The 24,698-nt window shown below is 39.0% G+C and overlaps 1 protein-coding gene across 8 annotated transcripts in view; it reads right to left on the bottom strand.

The window, feature by feature from the left end:
- PATJ (PATJ crumbs cell polarity complex component) overlaps window positions 1–24,698 on the bottom strand; it is a 411,472-nt gene that overhangs the window by 296,846 nt on the left and 89,928 nt on the right. For all 8 annotated transcript variants that reach the window (XM_066376436.1, XM_066376440.1, XM_066376442.1 and 5 more), the window contains exon 18: window positions 210–419. In XM_066376436.1, the coding sequence (XP_066232533.1) occupies window positions 210–419 (210 nt within the window). The remainder of the gene's footprint in view (window positions 1–209; window positions 420–24,698) is intronic.

The raw sequence follows: 24,698 nt of genomic DNA, 5'->3' as shown, positions 1-24,698 counted from the left end.
AAGTATATATTTTGCATTGGGGAACCTTAAGAGCACCATAACTTTAAAGTGGTTTTTAGCCATAAATAGTAATCTGACCCAGTGCATGAGATTAAACAATACGTTAAGATGACTTGAAGATGGCTAGACCATATAGGAGTTTAGATGATAGGGTTACAAGGCACTTTACACTATTATCACTTCCTGTATTAACAAAATTCAACACTTACCCCCAAAGGCTTACAGATGCCAAGGTACACGGCGCCTGGTGGCACAGCTTTCAACACTTCCACAGCTTCAGCAAGTGTGGTGTTGTCCAAACAGTACTGATTGACTGAGACCAGGCGATCTCCAGGTAATAGTTCTCCACTTCTTTCTGCAACACCATCCACCACCAGGGAACGAATCACAATCACTGATCTTGTGGAATCTAAAGGGTCCTAATGATCAAACAAGGGAAGAAGTTGAGTCAGTTCCGAAAAAATACAGCCTTAAGACTGTTTAATCATGGATCTCATTTAACTGTTTAACTTCATGTGTCTGGCATTCTGGTGATATTCTTCCAAAGAAGGCACGATCTATTAAACTATCACTCGAAACATCCACACAGATATCAGCTCATATCAAGGTGAAGACATATCTTAACAATCTCAAAAACTGCATGCTCCCTACATATAATTTTTTGTGTGTGACAGAGACAGAGAGAGGAACAGAAAGGGACAAACAGGAAGGGAGAGAGATGAGAAGCATCAACTTGTAGTTGTGACACCTTAGTTGTTCATGGATTGCTTTCTCATATGTGCCTTGACTGGGGGGCTACAGTAGAATGAGTGACCCCTTGCTCAAGCCAGTGACCTTTGGCTCAAGCCAGTGATTTGGGCTTCAAGCCAGCGACCTTTGGGCTTAAGTCAGCAACCATGGGGTCATGTCTATGATCCCACATTCAAGCCAGCGACCACGGGCTCAAGCTGGTGAACCCTCACTCAAGCCAGATGAACCCATGATCAAGCCTGTGATCTCGGGGTTTCAAACCTGGGTCCTCCTCGTTCCAGAATAACACTCAATCCACTGCCCCACCATCTGGTCAGGCTACACATTATTTTTTTAACTTTTGGTGACATATTTTGTTGAATAACCAGAGGTTAAGGGACAACTGGACAAGATTCTCTGACATCCTCAAACATAATTATACTATGGATGGATCAAAGATAATCCATCTATGATTGCTTTGAGGCAATAATTAGGCTTCAAGAGAAGTGTACTACATGATATTCTGTTCTTAGGCATTCCACCAGTGAAGAATCTTCCTGACCTTAAGTTCAAAAAAAGGCATCAAAACTATGACATATTCCACTGTGTTTTAAAAAATATGTTTAAAAATAACATAACCTAAAATTATAACATAGTATAGGTACCCCTAGTCATATGAAGAAATATACAGAAAATGAGTATTGATTCATGAGAAAAACCAATGTACAAATCTCTCTCATCCATATTTCTTTAAACACTGACGATATCTTGACATACATATATTTGGTTAATAAAAATCAATTTATAACCCCATTATTGTTTTTTATTTTATTCGATGAGCAGTGATATATTGCACTAACTATGCCAGGGCCTGTTCTATTGATAAATGCTTGACAATCATTAATTCAACTAATCGTTACAACAAACCCTAGTATGTGGGTAGATTTATTGTCTGTGTTTTTCAGGAAACTTAGAGTCAGAAAGTTAAGGAAACTTGCCAAGATCACCCAGCTGCCTCCTAGGCCCTCACTTTTAACCATCACGCTCTGCTACTTGCCAAGCACCATAACAACAGAAGAACTTGGAAGTAAAGAGTTGTGAATGCAAAGACATGTTCATGTAAAAATTTTCTGGTTGAGTAGAACTTCTTAATTTGTCCTAATGGTAGAGGTATCTGGTATTATCACTAAACCTCAAACTTACTAAGAAAGAAATAAAAAAAAAAATCCAATAATAGCACTTGCTTTGATTTCTCTAGTTTGCTCCTATTGTTCCCTTATGCACAGATTGTCTCATAAAGATAAGAATTAGTAGAGATTTTACTCTTGTTAGTTTCTGTTAAACCCTTCCTCAGAAAATAGAGAGAAACTGCCATGTTTCATGTTAGAATTACAAGACTTTGGAATTAACAAAGAACTCTGTCAAGTTCTAGGCTGTGTCTGTTTGAAGTGTCTGATGGTTCCTTTGAACTTTTCTGATCCAGTTTCCTGCACCTCTCTGTTTCAGACATCAAGGTTCATTTTCAAGTAATACATGGAATTTTAAACAACTATGCCATATTTGAATCAACAAAAGCTACACAGCCAATTCCTTGAAAAATGCCTTCAAACAACTTTTGTTACTTTCCTTAACTTACCTTGCTTTTGCACTCCCAAGTCAAGAGATTCTTAGTAAATTTCTAACATGTTCTGATGTATAACACCACATGTTTATGAAGAGGCTTGAAAATACAAACCGTCATGGGAACTCATTAGCACATAGTGTTAAACTATAATTACACCATTATTTTCAAGTAGAGGGAGCTATTGCACAGGAAGAGAACAGAAAAGAGCCAAAAAAAAAAAAAAAAAAAATACAGTGGTAGATCAGCAGGCAATCAGTGCAGTAATATAAAAGAGCTGTCTATTTTGTCACTGGCAACCATGAATCACAACACACTTTTCATTCTGAAATATGAAACCATTACATTTTAAGTTTGACACACTAATAAATAAGCTGTACAATTATGTCTTTCATTTAGGATGTCAGTTTTTGATGGAAGACTTTTTTATTGGAGGGGAAGGGAAACTACATAATAGCTTATTCCCCTCGTGAAATGCAGAGAAAGCAGCTAGCATTACTTCATATTAATAATTACTCAACTTTCTTATAGGAAATCTGCAACAGGAAAACATACCGAAAGCAAATACATGATTTCACTAGGTTGGTGTGAGTGATCTCTGTAGTTTCATGTAACACCAAATCAAAAAGCAGTATTTTTAACCTAATAAATAGTTGCACTGGTTCTCAGAACGAGTTGAAATGATAATTAGAAACATTTCAAAGAAAGATTAACCAGGAAATAAAGGAAAAGTCATGGTGAGCCTTATTTACACAAAGCCCAGTCTTCTTTAGACCTCAAACTAGTACCAGGTGTGCTTGCTTACTATAAATTATTTGGGCTTAGTCCTCTAGTTATTCTAAAAGCTAAATTTAATTAACCACCACTTTTCCTGGAGAAGAGAATCCAATGGCAGCTCTTTTGTCACTTAATAAAAGACAAACTACCATTTCTGAAGATGCTCCATTATGTATAATCACTACTTCCTTTTCTATGATGACTTTTCTGACTGTGTGATTTCCCACATAGCTGAATAAAGTTGCTTTAATGAGTAACAGTCATTTCCTTTCATGATCATTGTATGTAGCAGCCACCCTATGGAAAAACAGCAACTACTACTGCCTACTGGGGTGGCTGCTATTCTCAAGGCTTTGCTGCACTGTGGTGGCGCAGTGGATAAAGCGTCGACCTGGAATGCTGAGGTCGCCGGTTCAAAACCCTGGGCTTGCCTGGTCAAGGCACATATGGGAGTTGATGCTTCCTGTTCCTCCCCCTGTTCTCTCTCTATTTCTCCCTCTCTCTCTCTCTTTCTCCCCTCTCTCTCTAATAAAAATGAATAAATAAAATCTAAAAGAGTAAATAAATAAATAAAAATACTAATAAAAAATTTTTTTAAGTCATATGCAGGCAATTTTTTACCAGAAAAGTCTATTTTCTAAAAATACAGTCCATAATATCTCACCCATGTTATATCCAACAAAACCTTATCAGGATATTTCTCCCAACCTCTATCCAACTCCTAGACCCCATGCAGATTTCTAAGTCCCCATTTGTTTTTATCACCTTTAACATAATTTTTAAATCTCTAACTGTTGGAAAAAACAGCTGTGTTAGTCTTGCTCGCTTGTGCTTTGCCTGATTATAGTGCATGAGCACATGGCAGCACCATGTGTGTATAGTCTTTGTAAAGCTATGGGTGCCTGCCCTCAGGACAGACTGCAGATTGCCTGCCTGCCACTGTGAGGGCAGTTTTTACTGTTCATTTGCCTGCTGCTGTGAGAAGTTTTCCCCAAACCTGTTTGCTCGTCTGCTGTTGCGAGATTCTATTAAATGGGAATGGACCAATGCTTTCTGGCTCCAAAGTTTCTCTACCATCTGCCTGAACTCAATGTGGACATGCTTGGCCTCAGCTGCTGACATTACATCTGGTGTAGTGGGCAGGATTCGGGTCAGACTGGTACGAAGCTGCCAATACCCTTGAGGGTGGAATAGAGGAGTGCTTGTTGTTCTCCAGTATATGGTTCCCTGTGGCTCTCCTGTTGGGCGCTGTAGGCTGGATGTTTTTTACAGCCCTGCGAGAAGAAACTAAAAGCTCTGTGCAAGAGGCTGCCCAAGGTCAAAAGTTCCAGGATAAGCTGCAGACTGAGCATCAACAACAGCATGAGCTAGAATGGTCACTGGATAAAGAGTCGCTGATTCGAGAACTGCAGTTTAGGCTACGGGCTGAGAATCAGCGACAGCTTGAACTGGAATGAGTGCTAGGGAAGGAGGCCAACCGCTTTTGAGAGCTACAGTGTGAAATGCAGGCTGAATACCAATGGTACCTGGAACTGGAACAGTCACTGGAGAAGGAATTATGGGTTCATGAGCTGCAATTTGCCCTAGAAGTAGAATGTTGGCAGTGACAATTGTTAGAGAAACAACTGAGGGTTCAAGAGCTCAAGTTCCAGCTTCAGGCTGAGAGCCAGCAGCCACAAGAGCCAAAGTGGTTACTGAAGGAGATGAATTCATGTCCACGTAGTAGCTCTGAGTTGGCAGTAGCAGGCATTTCCAACTCTTCCTCTTCTGAGGATGAGGTTCAGGCTGAAACTACCATCTGCAAACTCAAAGACTGGCTGGTGCCTGACCTGTTGTGGCGCAGTGGATAAAGCATCAACCTGGAATGCTGAGGTCGCCAGTTCAAAACCCCAGGCTTTCCTGGTCAAGGCACATATGGGAGTTGATGCTTTTTGCACCTCCCTCTTTCTCTCTCTCTCTCTCTCTCTCTCTCTCTCTCTCTCTCTCTCTGTGTCTCCTCTCTCTGGCTGGTGGTCACCCTGAAGGTAAAAACACCAGCAGCCACGAATGCCTCAGGGGCAAGGACAGCCCTCTCCATAGGTAGTGGAGCGCTCTGTGGTCCAACCCTACACCTATGCAGAACTGATGGAGTTGGGGGTGAAATTCAGGCAGAAACCCACTGAGCCCCTGGCAGCTTGGTTGTTGCAGTTGTGGGACACAGACATGGATGGCATCATGCCCTCTGGAATAGAGATGGATAAACTGGCCACCATTACCATGCACTCCTCCTTGAGGCAGCATCTTCAGAACTGCCACGACAACTCAGGAAACCATACCCTATTAGAGTGGGTGATGGCTGCCATTTGTACAGTCTTATAGAATGCTGGAGATTTCCCAGGGGCAGTGAGCCATTGGCAGTCATATACTAAGCTGTAGCCAGTCCTCTGGGAACTAGGTATGAAAAATGCTGCTTTCAACCTGAAGTCCTGGGGGCCAGATGAGGAAGCGTTTATGGCAAGGAGGAAGGACCTTATTCTCTGTAGCACCCATCAGCCCTTTTGGGGTTACTAGTGGCTATTTTAAGGCCCTATGTGGGGCAGTCCATCATTGCAGTTACACAGAAGGTAGCAGATTTGTGTGAGGTGGAGGCAGCACAAAACCATAAAGCTGTGAAGGCTCCAACTCATGCTGCTCCCCACAACTAACAAGAGAAACGAGCCTGTAAAGGTCACCCGATACAGATGTGGGTATATTTGATTATGGCCGGGGCGGATAGGGAGAAATTAGATGGCAGGTCTTATAAGAGTCCTGTTAGAGCCTTGGCAGCAGCTTAAACCACAACAGAGGGTCCAGCCACTGAAAAATCAAGGGAAGCAGGCAGCCCTAGCAGCTTCCAAGAAAATGGCTAGTGTTTGGGTTGCATGATTGCAAGATTATATGATGGAGAGAGCTGAGGGAGAGGAGGTTCCTCAAGACCCATTGTTCCAGTTTGAATAGGAGGAAGGCCGAGGGACCCACCTAACAGAGATGGGCAGGGTGAGGGGCAGAGGCCCCATGTGAAATTGGCAATCCATTGATCCTTTTCTAATGTGGAGCAGGTGTTGGCATTAGAAAATAATAGGTGCTTTTTTGCTGCAGCAGCTAAGAGAACTAGCAGGGTGGCACAGGCCTTGAATGTGTTTGACCCTGCCAAGCCCTATATGCTTACTGAGGGGTTTGGATGGTGCTTGTAGTAATGGACAAGCACTTATGGAAAGGCTCTGAGGTTCGTTATTAAAGAGCTGTATGGCTAGTTGCCTGTAAAGGACTTTCACCTTGGGCAATTTGTACAGACAGCTATGCTATAGTGGACTGATCACCGAACGGTGTAATGGACTTTTGGACTGTGACCAGAGAGGGGCACCAGCTCCCTTGCTGGATGGATACACCATTTGTAGACAATATGAGAGACCTTGATGGGGGGGGGGGGGGAGAGGCACCTGTGGAGGCCCTCTTGCACCGGGAAGCTGCTCCCATCCAGTTGCAGAGACATACCAAAGACACTTTCTTCAATGGACATAGCCTCGGACTATACAGGCCTTCCCACCTACTGTGTGGTAGGGGGCTAGAGGAAGGCCTCCAGTTAACTCTCTGGGCAGAGTGCTCAGTGAGACATTGTGAAGGACACCTTTGTAATTATTGTCATTTTTGGAACAGTGTGCTTTTATAATTTTGTTGGTGTTGTCTATACTGTTTCTGTGATGTAATGTACCTTACTCCTCACACAGGGACCATTGCAGAAGATACCTGTCCCATAGATTGTGAGGTGAACAACCCCAAAGGGGTGGAATGTTGGGGAAAACAGCTGTCTTAGCCTTGCTTGCTTGTACTTTGCCTGATTAGTGCATGAAGATATGGCAGCACCTTGTGTGTATAGTCTATGTAAGGTTACGGATGCTTGCCTTCAGGGCAGATTGCGGATTGCGGATTGCTTGCCTGCCACACGAGGGGCTGTTTTTACTGTTCACCTGCTGCCATGATAAGAGGTTTTCCCCTGCCTGTTTGCTTGTCCGCGATTGTGTGATTCTATTAAACAGAAATGGCCTGATGTTTTCTGGCTCCGCTGTTTCTCTATCATCTGCCTGAATCCAATGTGGATCTGCCTGGCCCCAGCCACGGCATAACGCCAACTTCTCTTGCTTTGGTAAATAACACTGCAAGGAACACTGTATTTAAGAATCAAAATGTTTTAGACTAAACAGTCAATAGAGGGCACTAAAGACTAATCAAAAACACAAGAAACTTTTACTATGCAAGCCATTCTCTTCTGAATGATATTTCCTCCTCATTAGCCAAAAGCCTTACAATGTAAGGCTTACACCATTACATATGTTCTAAGAGTATCCCATATGATTGCTTTAACCTAACCATTTATGAAAGTTGTTCCCTACACCAATTAAAAATATTATCAAACTCCTACAATCAATTAAGAACAGCCAACTTCCATCAGAACACTATACAAGACAATAGGACATCTCACTCGAATTCTCCTCACTATTAAGCTGTAAATTCCTAAGAGATCCCATCTAATTGCTGTCCTCACAAGTGAATAAAATCACCATACCTGTCTGAAGAAAAATAGATATAAAATTTTGGGGGGGTCTCTCAAAGTGATGCTAATATTTGATATTTATGATAAACAGAGATGTGTCAATGCTGGGGGGAAACCCAAGTTGGCAGACTCCTCTCCTCCAATCCTCCCTGAGTGGCATTACCGTATATCCAAGCACTCAATTACTGTTCCTCACCCCTCCATTGAGTTGCTGACTAAAGCATGCCAATTTGATCTCTTCCTTCCATCTCATCCAATCTCTCTATTTCCACTGCTACCACCTTCACTGTTTCTTATTACTTCTAGCCAGTGTGACTGCTACAGTCTCCCAATAGGTCTACCTGTCTCCAATCTTACCTCCATCAGTCTATTTTCTACATAGAGATAAAAGAATGGTCTTTAAAAATAAAAATGTGATCACAATTCCTTCTCTGTTTTTTTGTTTGTTTGGTTTTTTGTTTTGTTTTGTTTTTACAGGGACAGAGAGAGAGTCAGAGAGAGGGATAGATAGGGACAGACAGACAGGAACAGAGAGAGATGAGAAGCATCAATCATCAGTTTTTCGTTTTGACACCTTAGTTGTTCATTGATTGCTTTCTCATATGTGCCTTGACCGGGGGCCTTCAGTAGACTGAGTAACTCCTTGCTGGAGCCAGCGACCTTGGGTCCAAGCTGGTGAGCTTTTTGCTCAAGCCAGGTGAGCCCGCGCTCAAGCTGGTGATCTCGGGGTCTCAAACCTGGGTCCTTCCGCATCCCAGTCTGATGCTCTATCCACTGCACCACTGCCTGGTCAGGCCCTCCTCTGTTTGAAATGCTTTAGTGATACAACCTTCAGAATAAAGTCCCAACTTTTTAGCAGAGAAATTCCTTGAGATCTGTATCTCAGTCTGGTCTCCTCTTGCTGTCCCCACACATATGACTTGCCCACTCCCATTTGCCCCACACACTGTCCCAACAATACAGAACTTCTGAGATTCAGGGATTGTGAAATGCTTTGGCATACTTCATGACATCCTATACACCATTCTTCCTACCACTCCATCAATATCTTTACCACAAGAGCCAGCTCAAGTGTTTTCTTCAATGAGAAGCCTTCCCTGACTCCTCAAAGACTCAAGGACTTCCTTAATCAGTGGTATCTCTAAACCTAAAAAGGACCTTCCAGTATTGCATTTGTCAGAATAGATTTTCCTTACTCTCCCTGATCAACTAGAGTAAGTTAGGCTCTCCTGTTAGATGTCTTCACAGCACCTGGCATTTTCCCTGTTATAAATTTTTTACTGAAATTATTTTAACCATCTCCCTACTAAAGATAAGTTTCATGAGAGCAAGATGATGTTTGCTTATTTGTTGCTTTATTTTCAGGACCTATTACAGTATCTACCACATAGAAGGTCCTGAATAGTAGCTGAAATATCAAATGACTGAATCTATTCGTTTTTTCTCTCCTCAGCAGATAAGAAATACACCAAAGGCATATCATCATACATGAATAACAACATCAACATCAACTGGGAATGCTTCCTGAGCTCTTGCCATGCCAGTCATGTTTAAGGATCTTTCTTGTCTGAACTTATTTAATCCCCACACCTACATGAGATAGGTACCAGTACATATTATCCCTACTTTGCAGATGAAAAAACTAAGGCAGAGCAAAATTAAATAATTTAAGCAAACCAGACAGCTGAAAATGGCAGAACCAGAATTTAAATGAGAGTTTATGCTCTTAGCCACTAAGTGATACAGCTTCTCTATCTTAACTATTTGCTAAATTAAAGAATGAATGAATGTTGAAAGAAGGCAAATTGTTAGAAGATATCCTTATTACCATGCCCACATGTAAAACTGAGCTCCTTAAATACTGTACTCAGCCACTAGAGGTTTCTATTTCAATACCTAACCCTGCTGATGAAAAGTTAGCACAGAATGTACAGCATGCTGCATGTACAGATAAAATATGCCTTTGTTTGCTAGACTTTCACTTACATTTACTTTCTCAAGAATCCATTCATTTGTTGAGCTAGGAACACCTCTACAGGAATAGAGACACACATGTGACAATCATTATGCTCAAATGGATGGATTCAAAGTTTCTGCAATATCTATAAAATGTATTATATGAATATTTGTGTACATTCCCACAGATCAAAGAGACCAGAGTTCACATAAACTCAAGCAGAGCACAGGGCCATCACCTGGGGCAGGAAGGTGGTTCAGTTGCAATGTGAGCTCTGTCAGAGACAGGGAGCAACTAGAAGACATGGAGAGCTCTGGCTAGAAAGCTGCTCCAATGCTAACACTACAGATACAAACAAGCAAGTGTGGCAAGCTTAGTGAAAAGGCATGATGCAGGAAAAGTTACATAAGGAGGACACAGTTTAAATGTACCAGAAGAAAAGTGGTCACATTTAATATATTGGCCAATTAGAAGTATTAGAAGTAAAGCATTTTTGAAAACAAGGGGCACATGAGACATATGTCAAGTTCAACACTGAAGAAAAACAAAACACACAGTGCAACAACAGCTTAACTGTATGGATTCAAAGTAAAGAATCATTTTGGGTTGCTCTTCTTTTAAAATCTATTCTATATTCAATATCCCAACTTTTAAAAGCATTAAGTAATGTAATAAAAATTTAAAGACCACAGCAAGAAGGTAAAGAGATGGGCCACAGTTTATTTCAAATAAAAATTTGTGTATAAATTACTTTACCTTTGATAATTTTGACAATTATGTCAAGTAAGTATAATCAAATAAAAAGTTGGCCTAAAGTACATTCATGAGAGAAAATATGGCTAATTCATATAGACTTAATTCTATGTCATTAATGTTCTATGCTGTTGTATAGCTCACCATACTCAAAATACATGCTCTCCTGTATTACCGGAGTCCTTCACAAAAATGAAATGATTCCAAGGAATGACTAGAAAAACAACTTCAAACAACTATGAAATACAAAGTGCTCTACAAATGAACAGCTCTCATAATTAATGAATTGAATGCTGTGGTGTACATTATTAAAGAATTAAGCTACTGCCTAACCAGTGGTGCAGTGGATAGAGCATCAGACTGGGATGCACAGGACCCAGGTTCAAAGCCTCAAGGTGGCCAGCTTGAGCGCAGGCTCACTAGCTTGAGAGCAGGGTTGCTGGCTTGAAGCCCAAGGTCGCTGGTTTGAGTCCAAGGTCGCAGGCTTGAGCAAGGGGTCACTCGCTCTGCTGGAGCCCCCCGGCCAAGGCACATATGAGAAAGCAACCAGTGAACAACTAAGGTGCCACAGCAAAGAATTGATGTTGCTCATCTCTCCCTTCCTGTCTGTCCATCCCTATCTGTCCCTCTCTCTGTCTCTGTCTCTCTGTCTTTGTCACAAACAGAAAAAAATTAAGCTACTAAGCTTCATTCCACAAGTATTTATTCATATAAGTGTAAAGAAGTATGTCTGAAATATCTGTACATATTAATTTCTGAATAAAATTAGGTAGCTAGCTATGTAATATTTGACGAGAATTGTCTGAACTCAATAATTGTCAACTAAGAGAAAACTATGAAAGCCACAAGTAGCCAAATAAGAGTATTCTCTTAAATATGGCCATTATTATTTGAACTAAAAAGTATTGAGATAAAATCTCAATAAATTAACAGCAAAGTAAATTTTCAAAATAAGATATCAAGGAAATTACTAAAATGGAGAATGCAGAAAGAAACCATGAAATTTAAAAGGCAGACAGCTAACTATTTCATCCTGGAGGAAGGCAGAAAAAAGAAATTGGGTACAAAGAAAGGCAAAGGAAAGGCTCCTTCACACACACACACACACACACACAAATACATGTTAAGGAAAAAACAGCAATCTTCTGACGCTCTGTTATGCAGCTAGCATACATTAAAATTTCCACTGTCAACAATGCCAGTCAGAAAACAGGAATTCAAGGATTATGTTAAAAGAGAAAATATATAATACATAGGAGAGACAAGAAGACAGATCTACCAGTGGTAGGACAGGAATGGATGAGAAGTCAGGGACAAGTCTGGAGCCCCAGCGTGGTGCCAGGCTGACTGTGGTCAGTTTCACAAGTTCTGCATTTCTCTGACTCAGTTTCCTCAATCATAAAATGAGAAAGTTGGATACACGACAGTTATAATCTGTTTCATCAACGTCAAAAGTTAGAACTAAATTTAATAGAGTATCTTGAGTCAAATTTGTCATTAACTTCTACCAAAACATTCACAAGACCACTGTAAGAAGTAGAGAATGATAAAAGTTAATTCAAAACACAGCATCAGCAATGAAAAAGATATACACCATGGTCACAAAAATGATATAATTTTAGTTAGTGATAGCTTTTAGAAACTCATAAGAAGACCAGTGACTACACAAGATCTAACTTCCTGGGTATTCTCCATCAAAACAAAAGATAAAACAATATATATATGACATGTGCCCCTTTTTTAAATGACTCTTAAAACAACTTTATTTCCCTTTGCCATTTTTAGATAGCAACAAAGACAAGTTAAATTTTAGTTGAATTATAATCACTAGAATAGTTCTGGTTTAAGATAGTGGGATGTAATTAATTATACTAAAAGAGCTATTTCTGATGTGACCAACAAGCTAAGCATTTACCTTTAGGAAAGAGAAATAAATGTATTTATAGTGAATGCAAAGCAATAACTAAATGATTCTTATGAATAATGAGCAAGCTATCTTATCAGAATCTAACCCTATTTTTAACTATTTGATAATATGTTCAAGTATTACACTAATCATACCAATAACCACAACATCATCATGTTCAAAGTAAGTACCCACAAAATACATTCAGTGCACTCAAGATAGATTAAACTGATATGTTTCCTGGCTCCTTGTGTCTTATTACTTCCTAAATACTATTAGGCATTAAGAATAGATTTTTCCACTCATCACACATGGAACTAAACAGTCCCTGAGCAGCACAGTAAGCACAGCACATAAGGCAGTTAAAAGTGCAGGGGAAGAGAAGTGGACAGAAAAGCTTGCTGAAAGGCTGACTATATTCTGAGGAAACAAACAAACAAAAAAATTTAAAAATATATCAGTTTGCAGATAATTTTATTCTGCATAGCTTAGTACCTTAAAAATCTATTTTAAGCATTTGACAATAATCAAAATGGTTCAAAGAGGAGTGCCAGGGAAACCACTTCTTGAGGACTATTGCTTTCTCTTATCCCCTTCTAGTCTATGAGATATTTTTCTTGGATACTAAATATGTTCTTTGGATGTTTCATCTCTTGAAAAATTTATGTCATGCTGTAATTGTTTACATGTTTACCCTTCACCCTGGCCTGGGTCTTTCTCTGGTCGCAAGGAAAACAAAACTGTACAACTGTCCTTTACCTAAAAGTCCATCATCTGGCTGAAGTGCCTGGGGTTCCATCAGGCAGACAGTAATACTCAAGTGCAAAGTCACACCCTCTATTAAAATTATTAGTTGAAATTTGAATATAGTTAACACTACAGAACTGTACACCTAAAAATGGCTGCAATGGTAAATTTTAAATGTTTTTACCAAAAAATTTTAAAGCAGATAATGAATTGATAAATAGAAAATATCCCAATATCTGCCAGGAAAAAAAAATTACATTAGTTGAAAATGATTATGATGCAGAAAAAGTATAGACACATAAAACTTTTAAAAGCTTTTAAAATATTAGTTTTAGAATTCATTTTAATATTCCAAACAAATTACTCTCAACTAAACACAAATAATAGCTGAGTGATATTGTTCAAGCTCTTTAATATCTAAGACTCAGGATTCTCATTTGTAAATGGAAATAACAGAATAGATTTCCCAGGGCTACTAAAAGTATTCAATCAGATAAGGCAAGTGAAGGGCTTAATAATCTCATAGAAATCACTTCATAAGTGCTGTTACTATTATTACTAGGAAGATGATGATGGAAAAGAAGTTAGTAGGGTAAATGGGTTTGAGGAATTAACATTTACTATCTCATTTAGTGCCTTCTAAATTCAGCGGAGCATGTGTGGTGTAGACCAGCAGTGCTATCAATGGCCAAACATTTGTGATGTTCCACCTACATGTTTAAGATCTGAAAACAAAAGACTGACCCTACAAAGCACGCCTCAGTTCCCTGTGAGGCTCCGAACAATCATCACAAGGTCTGAGTCTTCCTGCCACCACTGCTGAAAATCACTGAGAACTGCATAGAGTGTTCCCATGTCTATTCGTTCACTGTCTCTCTATTCTCAACGCCATGAGAACACGGTATCTACTGGCTCTTTTGTTCATTGCTATATCCCCTGTGTCTGGAACAGTGCCTGGCACAGAATATGCTCACTATACATTTGTCAAACAAAAGGTCTTTATATCCTCCATACTAGTTCATATTAAGTAAACAATTTTTTGAAGGAGATAATTAACAACAGGTATAGCAAGTCTGTGCTCAGATTCTATGTTTTAAAATCTTCATCATCATTTTTTCACTAAATAGTAACAAATTATTTTATGCCTATGAAAATATGGGCTTTTATATACATCTTATGTTTAGTCTTCACAACCTTACAGGCAAATATTATTTCTATTTTAGAGCTTATTATTTTAGTAAACTGAGAATAAAAAAGACCAACAAGCTTGTTTAAAGTACTAGTAGGGTGTCATAGCCAGAATGCAAATCCTAGTCTTTTCTGATTTGTAAGCTAGTGCTCTTAACCACATTATATGTTCACAGTGGCATAGTGGTGAGTGCAATATCAGATTAAAGTTGAATACAGAAGAGACAGCTAAAAGAGGACCTTGAGCCCTAGAAAATGGTATATAAGGCCACTCCCCTTTCAAGAATCATAACCAAATCAGGCCTTATGTACTAGAAGAAGGCAACCCCACTTCCTGGCCCTCACTGGAGGGGCATGGTTTCTCTGAGTCACTGCCTGGCTCCAGGCGACACCCACAAGCAGGGCAGAGCAGGACAAATGACCATGCCACAGGAAAACATACTCCTAATACCTGTTTGGTAGATCTAATTCAATCTTTCTGCCACACTGTAGGATATTCAACACTGATATCAGAATCAAGTGGGAACTTCCAAAGCACACCCACACCTAGAGTAAGGGGAAGACTGGTTAAGAAACACCTCTGAAGACTGAGTTTCTTCTTTAGATCAATTCCTTTAAAATCAAATACTGTTCTATTTTTAATTACATGGGAGACACAGAGGCATAGCCAGACTGATACCCACTAATGTTCTGGAATATCTTGAGCATTTCACAGGAGAATGCAATATCAGGTACTGCAGTAAATCTGAGCACCTGTGTCTGTATTTTAGCTTTCCATGGTCGCTCTATAAACACTAAGATGTACAGTGTGGCCATTTCTGAAATACTCACTAAAGGGAACACAACAGATAAATCATTTTCAGTATCTCTTTCTCCTTAGCAATGTCTTCTAGAGGGAAGCAGGAACAGTCCTGAAGAAACATTGTTAAAAGGAGAGCTGCCCCTATGAGAAGCACCGTCCAGCTGACAAGAATCTTTGCATGCCCTCCATTTCCTCCCCCCAGGCCCATTAGACACAATGGGATTTATTATTATTCTTTTTTTTTTTTTTTGGCCAAATTCGTATTCCAGAGGAGCCATGAAATTCCGGCAAAGTTCAACATGAGGCCTGACTTAAGATCTCTGAGGCCTCCTGTTAACTTCATCCCCCTGCAGCTGCCTCACTCAGACGAGCGTTTGATCTGTGTGATCTCGGTTGCAAGCTGATAAACACACAGCCTCTTTGATCTCTTATTAAGTGGCTTCTGGTCTCTGATGCCTTTAGTCTTGCTGCAGCGAGGGTTTTGGAAGCCAGTCAGCATCCTGAGCACACTACAAACCCCACGCACCAGGAGCAGGCTCCCCTTCATTCACCCACTTCGCAGGCTTGAAAAGCAATCTTTAAACCATGAGAGAATTTCCCCAGTAGCCACAATCAATCCACTCCATGAACACGTTACCAAGAATTATTTTTCAAATGAAGCAGCTTAAAATGATTTAGAAGAGACAGAATTTTCCCATAGAGGGAAAAGAAGCAAATCCTCTGTGAAAAGAAATCTTCGGCCCAGTTGGCACTGAAGCTTACAGTACTTCGCTGTTAATAAAAATAAATGTGGATAGGAATCGGGGCTGGGCAAAGAGTAGCCTTTATCAGTTCGCCTAAGTTCTGTTAGGAAAAAGTGACCTTTAAATGGAGCTGTGTGATTTAACAGTACGCTATATATCTGCAAAAACATGGACACTACCATTAGTAACAGACTGATTGCATTATGCTTAATACTAATATCTGAATGCTACATGCCAATAAGCTCCTTAAAAGAAAGGGACAAACAACAACAACAAAAGGAAAGGATACTGGTGGCCATGTTCTAAAATCTTGTGAGCATTAAAGCAAAAATATATAATAACTTGCAATACCTTACTTTCTTCTATATGTTATATTATGGACATAGTACAGGTTTTTCTCTGACTTTTTAAAAAATCAGTTGTAGTAATTTTGCTCACAGCTGATGTCTCTTTTTTTTTTTTTTGAGAGACAGGAAGGGAGGGAGAGGAGGAGGGAAGAGACAGTGGGAAGCATCAATTCAGAGTGGCTTCACTTTAGTTGTTCATTCATTGCTTTCTCATATGTGCCTTGACTGGGGGACTCAAGCAGAGCCACTGACCCCTTGCTTAAACCAGTGAGCTTGAGATCATGTCCATGGTCGCATGCTCAAGTCAACAACCCCACGCTCAAGCTTGTGACCTCAGCATCTCAGGTCGATGCTGTATGCAGTGCGCCACCACTAGTAAGGCTGTGTCTGACTTTTTAATAAAACCAATCTACACATCTGACCTTTGAACAACATGGGTTTAAACTGGGTCCACTGACACATGGATTTTTTTCAATAAATAATGTAAATGCATTTTCTCTTCCTTGTGACTTTCTTAACAACATTTTCCTCTCTAGCTCACATTAAGACTAAAGTACATAATACATATAACATACAAAATATGTGTTAATTGTTAATGGTAAGGCTCCGGTCAACAGTAGGCTATCAGTAGTTATATTTTGTGGGAGTCAAAAGTTACATACATATTTTCAACTCTGCAGGGTCAGTGTTCCTAAACCCTGCATTGTTCAAGGGTCAACTGTACTACTATATATTAAAATTATGTTAATATCTATCATATTCTATATCCCAGATTCTATTAACTAATCAGCTAATATGAACATAAAGATTGGGCTCCTGCAAGTTACTGAATACTGTATACTAATAGTAGCAATCATGCAAATCCACTCTGGATCATGCATTCAACTCTGGTGGCAAAAATTAAAATCCTTAATTTCTTCCACTTTTAAATTCAATTTTCTGATATAGTACAATTAAAACTGGTGGAAGAAATAGGAATAGACTTTTGGGCACAAATATCAGAGTCTGAATATAAATAGTTTTGCACTTTTTGCTATAAAGGTCAATAAATTCATTACTGCCAATATAAAACTGAAACAAAGTTGATAGTTATATATTGCTATCAAATCTGTTCACATCATGGAAAACCATTAGCAAATTCATGAATTACGCATCTGCTTACATTTTATTTTACAAGAGAATTATCTGAATAAAGAAATGATTCTACACAAGAAGGCATCAATTTTAAATGGTCAAAATATATACATATGACTCTCAAAAACAATTATGTTCAAGCAATTTGGTAAAAATATACCAAAATTTTAAAAATATATGCACTTTTAATAAGGAATTCCACTTCCTGGAATTTATCACAAGAATTATTCTCACCTTTTTACAAAAGAGTATGTATGACAAGGATATCCACTAGAGCATCCTCTGAAATACCCACCAAATGGATATAGGAGACTGGTTAAATAACTTACTATACATCAACAATAATATACTATGTTGTCATAAAAAGAACTAGGTAGCTCATAAATACCAAAATGAAAGAACATATAATTGAGCAAAAAAGCAATGTGTTAAAATGTTTATGACATATTCCTTTTATGTGTAAAAAACAGCAACCAAAAAACTGTACATATAAAATACCCTGGGAAGATAGACAAGAAAATCAGGAGTTTTAGCTGAGAGAAATTAAGGATTATGCTCAGAGACAGAATTACTTGTCATGGCATACCTTTATGTACCTTTAAATTTTTATGCCAAATGTATGTATTACTTATTTTTAAACATTTCTAATGTGCTCAGAAAGTCATACTGTTGCATATATGATAAGAAAATCATCAATTAAAATTATATACATGAGGCCCTGGCCAGTTGGCTCAGCCTTAGAGCGTCAGCCCAACGTGTGGATGTCCCGGGTTCAATTCCAGGTCAGGGTACACAGGAGAAGTGCCCATCTGCTTCTCCACCCTTTCCCCTCTCCTTTCTCTCTATCTCTCTCTTCCCTTCCCACAGCCAAGGCTCCATTGGAGCAAAGTTGGCCCGGGCACTGAGGATCGCTCCATGGCCTCTGCCTCAGGCACTAGAATGGCTCCGGTTGCAACAGAGCAATGCCCCAGATGGGCAGAGCATCATCCCCTAAGGGACTTGTTGGGTAGATCCCGGTCAGGTGCATGCAGGAGTCTGTCTTTCTGCCTCTCCACTTCTCATTTCAGAAAAATACAAAAAAAAAAAGTTATATACATGAAATTTATACAATCTCTTCCTACAACTTTTAAAGTCTTTTTAAAGAGAATTCCATCTAATAGAGTTAGTAGTCAGACAGTTTTTCTCACAAATATTAAGGCACACCACATCTAAGATACAGCAATATTGCAATATTTTATATTCACACTATTTGGGTTCTATAACCCATGTCTTCTACTAAGAAAAATTAGCTTGACCAGTGGTGGCACAGTGGATAGATCGTCAACCTGGAATGCTGAGGTCATCGGTTCAAAAGCCTGCGCTTGCCTATTCAAGGAACATACAAGAAGCAACTAATACGACTTGATGCTTCCCACTCCTCCTTACCACTGCCTCTCTCCTCTCTCTAAAATCAGTAAGTAAAATTTTTAAAAATAATGAAGAAAAAAAAAAGGCAAGTTCTTGTAAGTGCCAAGAATGAGTTAAATATAAAACTGTAGGTGAATCCACACATGGCTGGGAGATTACACATCAATACATTATTTTGGCCCTGGGCAGTTGGCTCAGTGGATAGAGTGTTGGACTGGCTTATGGATGTCCTGGTTTCGATTCCTAGTCAGAGCACACAAGAGATGCGACTATCTTCTTCCTTCCCCCTTCTTCTCCCCCTTCTCTCCACCTTCCCCTTCTGCAACCAGTGAGTAGCTCAAATGGTTCAAGCATGGCTCCAGTTGCTAAAGATAGCTCAGTTGGCCCGAGCATTGGTCCCAGATGGGGGTTGCCAGGTGGATACTGGTTGGGATGCATGTGGCAGTTTGTTTCATTATCTCCCCTCCTCTCACTTAAAAAAAAAATTAATCACTTAATTTTTATCAGGAGAAATACTTTCACTATTCTTTTTTTTTTTTTTTTTTTTTTTTTTTTTTTTTTTGGTAACAGAAAGAGGGACAGATAGAGACAGACAGACAGGAAGGGAGAGATGATAAGCATCAATTCTTCATTGCAGTTCCTTGGTTGTTCATTGATTGCTTTCTCATATGTGCCTTGACCCCGGCAGCGGGTTGGGTGACAGCAGAGCGAGTGACCCCCTGCTCAAGCCAGCAACCTTGGGCTTCAAGGCACTGACCTTTGGGCTCAAGCCAGTGACCACATGCTCAAGCCTGATAATCCTGTGCTCAAGCTGGTGACCTCAGGGTTTTGAACCTGGGTCCTCTGCGTCCCAGTCCGATGCTCTATCCACTGTCCACCGCCTGGTCAAGCTTTTGCTATTCTTTTTAATGAATCATCATTTGCCTGTGGTCTTTCAAACAACTTTTTAAAGCATTACTACCAATCACCTCTCAATGGCTGTGTTATGCTTTCTACTTTTTTTTATCTCTCTCAGTATCTGAGGTAAACCCAAGTCTTTCAAAACTATCTGCTTTGACAAAAATTGAGTTTGACCATATCACAAGGGAAGAAATATAAGGCATGGGATGTGGGAGAGAGAACTATTTGTTAATAAATTTTACCTTCTAAATCATTGAAATTCAAAAGTAGCAAGGATGGCAATATCATGGCTAAAGTTAAAAAATCAGCTGATGTCAAACATGGCTAGTGATTTATAATCATGAGAGGTTATTCAAAGTTCAACATAAATCAAAACACCAGAAATTATCCACTTGCTATGTTTAATTTATAATGTCAACTGAAGGTGAAACCCACACAGTTCTGAATTTATTTCAAGCTTTTTTGGTAGATTTTAAAAATTGCAGATTCTTGAATTACCTAATAATTGCTTCATTATTACACATTAACCCACAACAAATTATTTGCAGTAACTTAGAATTCTTAAATTTTTCTTCTTATACAATGCATAAACACTAGCTCTTACACAATGCAAATGAACACACAATATTAATTTTTAATACTTACTAAACTTTTATTTAAGCATTAAAAATGAGAATACTATCTAAGCAGCATGTTTTTAAGACATGAAAATTTTTTGCAAGCTGGAAAAATAGAAAGACCTGCTGTGATAAATTTATTAGAGATCCCTGGTAAAAAAAAAAAAATGCAGGGATTGCATTATAAGAAATGGAGGATTAGAATGTGGTAATTAAAAGTACAGACTCTAGCCTGACCAGATGGTGGCACAGTGGATAGAGCCTCGGACTGGGATGCAGAGCAGCCAGGTTCGAAACCCCCAGGTCGCCGGCTTGAGCGTGGGCTCACCTGCTTGAACATGGGGTCACTGGCTTGAGTGTGGGATCATAGACATGACCCCATGGTCACTGGCTTGAGCCCAAAGTTCACTAGCATGAAACCCAAAGTTGCTGGCTTGAGCAAGGGGTCACTGGCTCTCCTGTGGGCCCTCCCAACCCGTCAAGGCACATAAGAGAAAGCAAACAATGAACAACTAAGGTGCTGCAACAAAGAACCGATGCTTTTCATCTCTCTCTCTTCCTGTCTGTCTGTTCCTATCTGTCCTTCTCTCTGCCTCTGTCACGCGGGCACGTGCGCGTGCACACACACACACACACACACACACACAAATAAATAAATAAAAGCACAGTCTCTAGGAGCCAAATGTTTGAGTTAAACTCTAATTCAGCCACATACTAGCTGTGTAAACTGAAACTAGTTACTTAACTTCTCTGTGCTTAGGTTCCTCAATTCTAAAATAAGGATAATAATATGCACTTCACATGGTTCTTGTGAGGAATACATAAAGCAATTAATTACAATAGTGCCTAGCAAATACTACAATTACATTTGTATAAATACTAGAATATTAGTCTGAACATCAGTAATATTCCAAGTAATAAAGGCATTAAACAAAAATATTGGGGAATTAAAGCAAAGATACCTAGGGTATAATATATATATATATAAACCCCACCTAGAAACTGGCAAGAAACTATACTACAAAAACTTATAACCAAATTTCTGAAGAGTTTTATGTTGCTTAGCAAAATAGTACAACCCTGGCCAGGAGCTCAATTGGTTAGAGCATCGTCCCAATTCACCAGGGTTGTCGGGTTGATCCCTGGTCAGAACATGCACAAGAATCAACCACTGAATGCATAAATAAGTGGAACAATAAAGCAATATCTCTCTCTCTCTAAAATCAATAAATTAAAAAAATAATAAAAAGAGAGTACATAGTTAGCCACAATTTTCATGCTCTTGACAAATTATGTACATTGCTGTTTACCATGACACAATCCTATAAGGCATGGAGTTACAGTGATTAATCAATGACTCTTCTAATGTGGTATACATACAGAGGAGGATTTTAAAAAACCACTGCATGTAGTGCCTAAGAGTATTTGAGATGAACAAAGAGTCTACCTTCATTCAAATCATAGCCAATAAAGCTACAATCACTTTATCCTAAAATATAATTAGAAGACTTACAACCTGAAACATATGTACTATATTTTCCCTGTTGCTTTCTGCTTTTCCTTTGCTTCAATCTATTTAAAATCCTTTCATGAAAAGGAATTTCCACATTTTCCCTTTGGCCATATGACTGAGCAATAGAACTGGTTAGTAGATTCAACTCCTTCATTCAGGTAGAAAGACAAGCTTCTTTTCTCTGCTTAGCTACACAACTTCCATTAATAGTTAATTACAAAATCACTTGTCCAGACAGCTACCCCATGTTGCCATGGCCAACTCAAGATCCTCTGTCTGCTCACTTATCTTTTCCTAAGGTTTGGCTCAATTTATGTAAAAAGTTCATTTCTAGCCAATAATCCAAAATTGGATAATTTACATATGATTCATCAAGAGAGCTGGCTTCATTTTAAAATGCAATTTTACAATCAATTTTAGATTTCTCTAAACAAAAACATTTAACTTATTAATTTTTATTATTAATTTTTCTAATCTCACTAGATAGTTGAAAATTGATAAGAGAATATAAATACCGAAGTATGGCTCCATCTTTGAAGAAGATATTAAAAACATTTTGTCTTAAATTTTTAAATTGGGTCATTATTAATATATTTGCATAATAATGCAACATTTCTACTTCTTTACACATTAATTTACTTAATCCACAATAATCCTTTGAGTTAGACAATATTATCCCCACTTTACAGATGAAAAATTTGCATAAGCACTCATGAAATATATATTATGTATAATTTTGCCAGGCTCTTGAGGAATTTATCATTCTAGAGAAAAACTCATTAGTGAGAAAAGTGGTTAACTAAAATTACTATTCTAAAGTAAATTTCAATCTCTTCAATACTGCTAATGCATGCTCTCCCACTCTACCAACAATTTCTCCTGTGGCCAAGGTGGCCAAGATGTTTCTACCATACTTCTTATTCTAAATGTGCTAATCCTGGGGTGAGGGTGGGGATCTGCACTGGTCCTATTCAGCTACCTAATAAATTCACGCGGGATGGATCAACTATGGTAACAACCAGGAACACGGCTTTTCATGGCTTTTGCTAAACCTTTACCTGGTCTTGCAAAACATATTTTCAAACTTTAGAATTTATTACCTAATTATAAGGGATGGTATGACCAATCAATTAACATGTGTTTATGTGTCATCTAAATGTCATAGTGGAAAACAGTTCATAACTTGACAAATGGGGAAAACATGCTGTATACAACTATGAGTATACTTCAGATTGACTTAAGGAAAAATTCAATTTAAGATATCTTCCAAAGTTTAGCTACAGAAGTCAATAAACTGAGCCCTTTAATGTAAATCAAAGTAGCAGCTAGAAAATGAAGCATTTTTCTATTAATTCTTTGACAAGCACAAAGACAAAAATAATATCTAACACTTCTTTCGCAGCAAAACTACTATATAATTTGTGCAGAGTAATGATGACTGTGAATGATGACTGTAAGATGAGAGGGGGGAAAACCTTAGAACTTTATATAAATATATACAAATTTTAAAAACAAAAGGTAAGTTACAATGCATTCACAGAAATACAATGCAGAAAAAGCATTCCATATTTAGAACTGACTATATGCATTTTTTTTTTTTACAGAGACAGAGAGTCAGAGGGATAGACAGGGACGGACAGACAGAAATGGAGAGATGAGAAGCAACAATCATTAGTTTTTCACTGCACTTTGCAACACTTTAGTTGTTCATTGATTGCTTTCTCATATGTGCCTTGACCGTGGGCCTTCAGCAGACTGAGTACCCCTTGCTCGAGCCAGCAACCTTGGGTCCAAGCTGGTGAGCTTTGCTCAAACCAGATGAGCCCATGCTCAAGCTGGTGACCTCGGGGTCTCGAACCTGAGTCCTCGGCATCCCAGTCTGACGCTCTATCCACTGTGCCACCGCCTGGTCAGGCTATGTGCATTTTTTAAAGTGCAAAGTTCAGAACTCATAATGTTCCTATAAATTAGGATTAAACTGTTAAAAACTACCAAGTAGGCCCTGGACGGTTGGCTCAGCGGTAGAGCGTCGGCCTAGCGTGCGGAGGACCGGGGTTCGATTCCCGGCCAGAGCACACAGGAGAAGCGCCCATTTGCTTCTCCACCCCTCCGTCGCGTTTCCTCTCTGTCTCTCTCTTCCCCTCCCGCAGCCAAGGCTCCATTGGAGCAGAGATGGCACGGGCGCTGGGGATGGCTCTGTGGCCTCTGCCTCAGGTGCTAGAGTGGCTCTGGTCGCAACATGGCGACGCCCAGGATAGGCAGAGCATCGCCCCCTGGTGGGCAGAGCCTTGCCCCTGGTGGGCGTGCCGGGTGGATCCCGGTCGGGCGCATGTGGGAGTCTGTCTGACTGTCTCTCCCTGTTTCCAGCTTCAGAAAAATGAAAAAAAAAACAAAAAACTACCAAGTTTTTCCTTCCATCTTTTACTGAAGTTTTCTCCCTAAATGTCTGAACACCTGTTTTAAGTGTGTAATACTCAAAATTCAAAACTTGCAGATAATGCCATTTAACAGGATAAAAGCAACCATTATGATATGTTTATTATATTTATATATAGATTTCAATGATCATAGAAATCTATATATAGAAATGTAGCTGAATATCTAAGAGACATCAAAAGGTATTTTCTAAATTAAATCCCAATTATCAAAATGGTTAATAAGAAATCCCATTGAATGTTTACATTTAGTCCCAGTTAATTCTGGATAACCTAAGCTTTATGCAATCATTCTGCAAATATTGTATATTTGTTCATCACTTACCATGCACGAGGTAATGGAATACATTGGGGAGGAAAATAATGATATATACAGGCCATTTATTTTATATGCTCTAATATTAACCAATATATAAACTTCCAAAATCTTACAGTATTAATATTTTCATAACAATATTTCCCAAAATGTGCATTATTTGAAATTCAATAATGCTCCAAAAATAAATTCTAATAACAAAGAAGGTTATCTGGCGCAGAAATATTCCAGCAAAA

This window comes from Saccopteryx leptura, chromosome 3 (genome assembly GCF_036850995.1).
Source record: "Saccopteryx leptura isolate mSacLep1 chromosome 3, mSacLep1_pri_phased_curated, whole genome shotgun sequence".
Lineage (NCBI taxonomy): Eukaryota > Metazoa > Chordata > Mammalia > Chiroptera > Emballonuridae > Saccopteryx > Saccopteryx leptura.
This window is presented reverse-complemented; position numbering and strand designations above follow the sequence as displayed.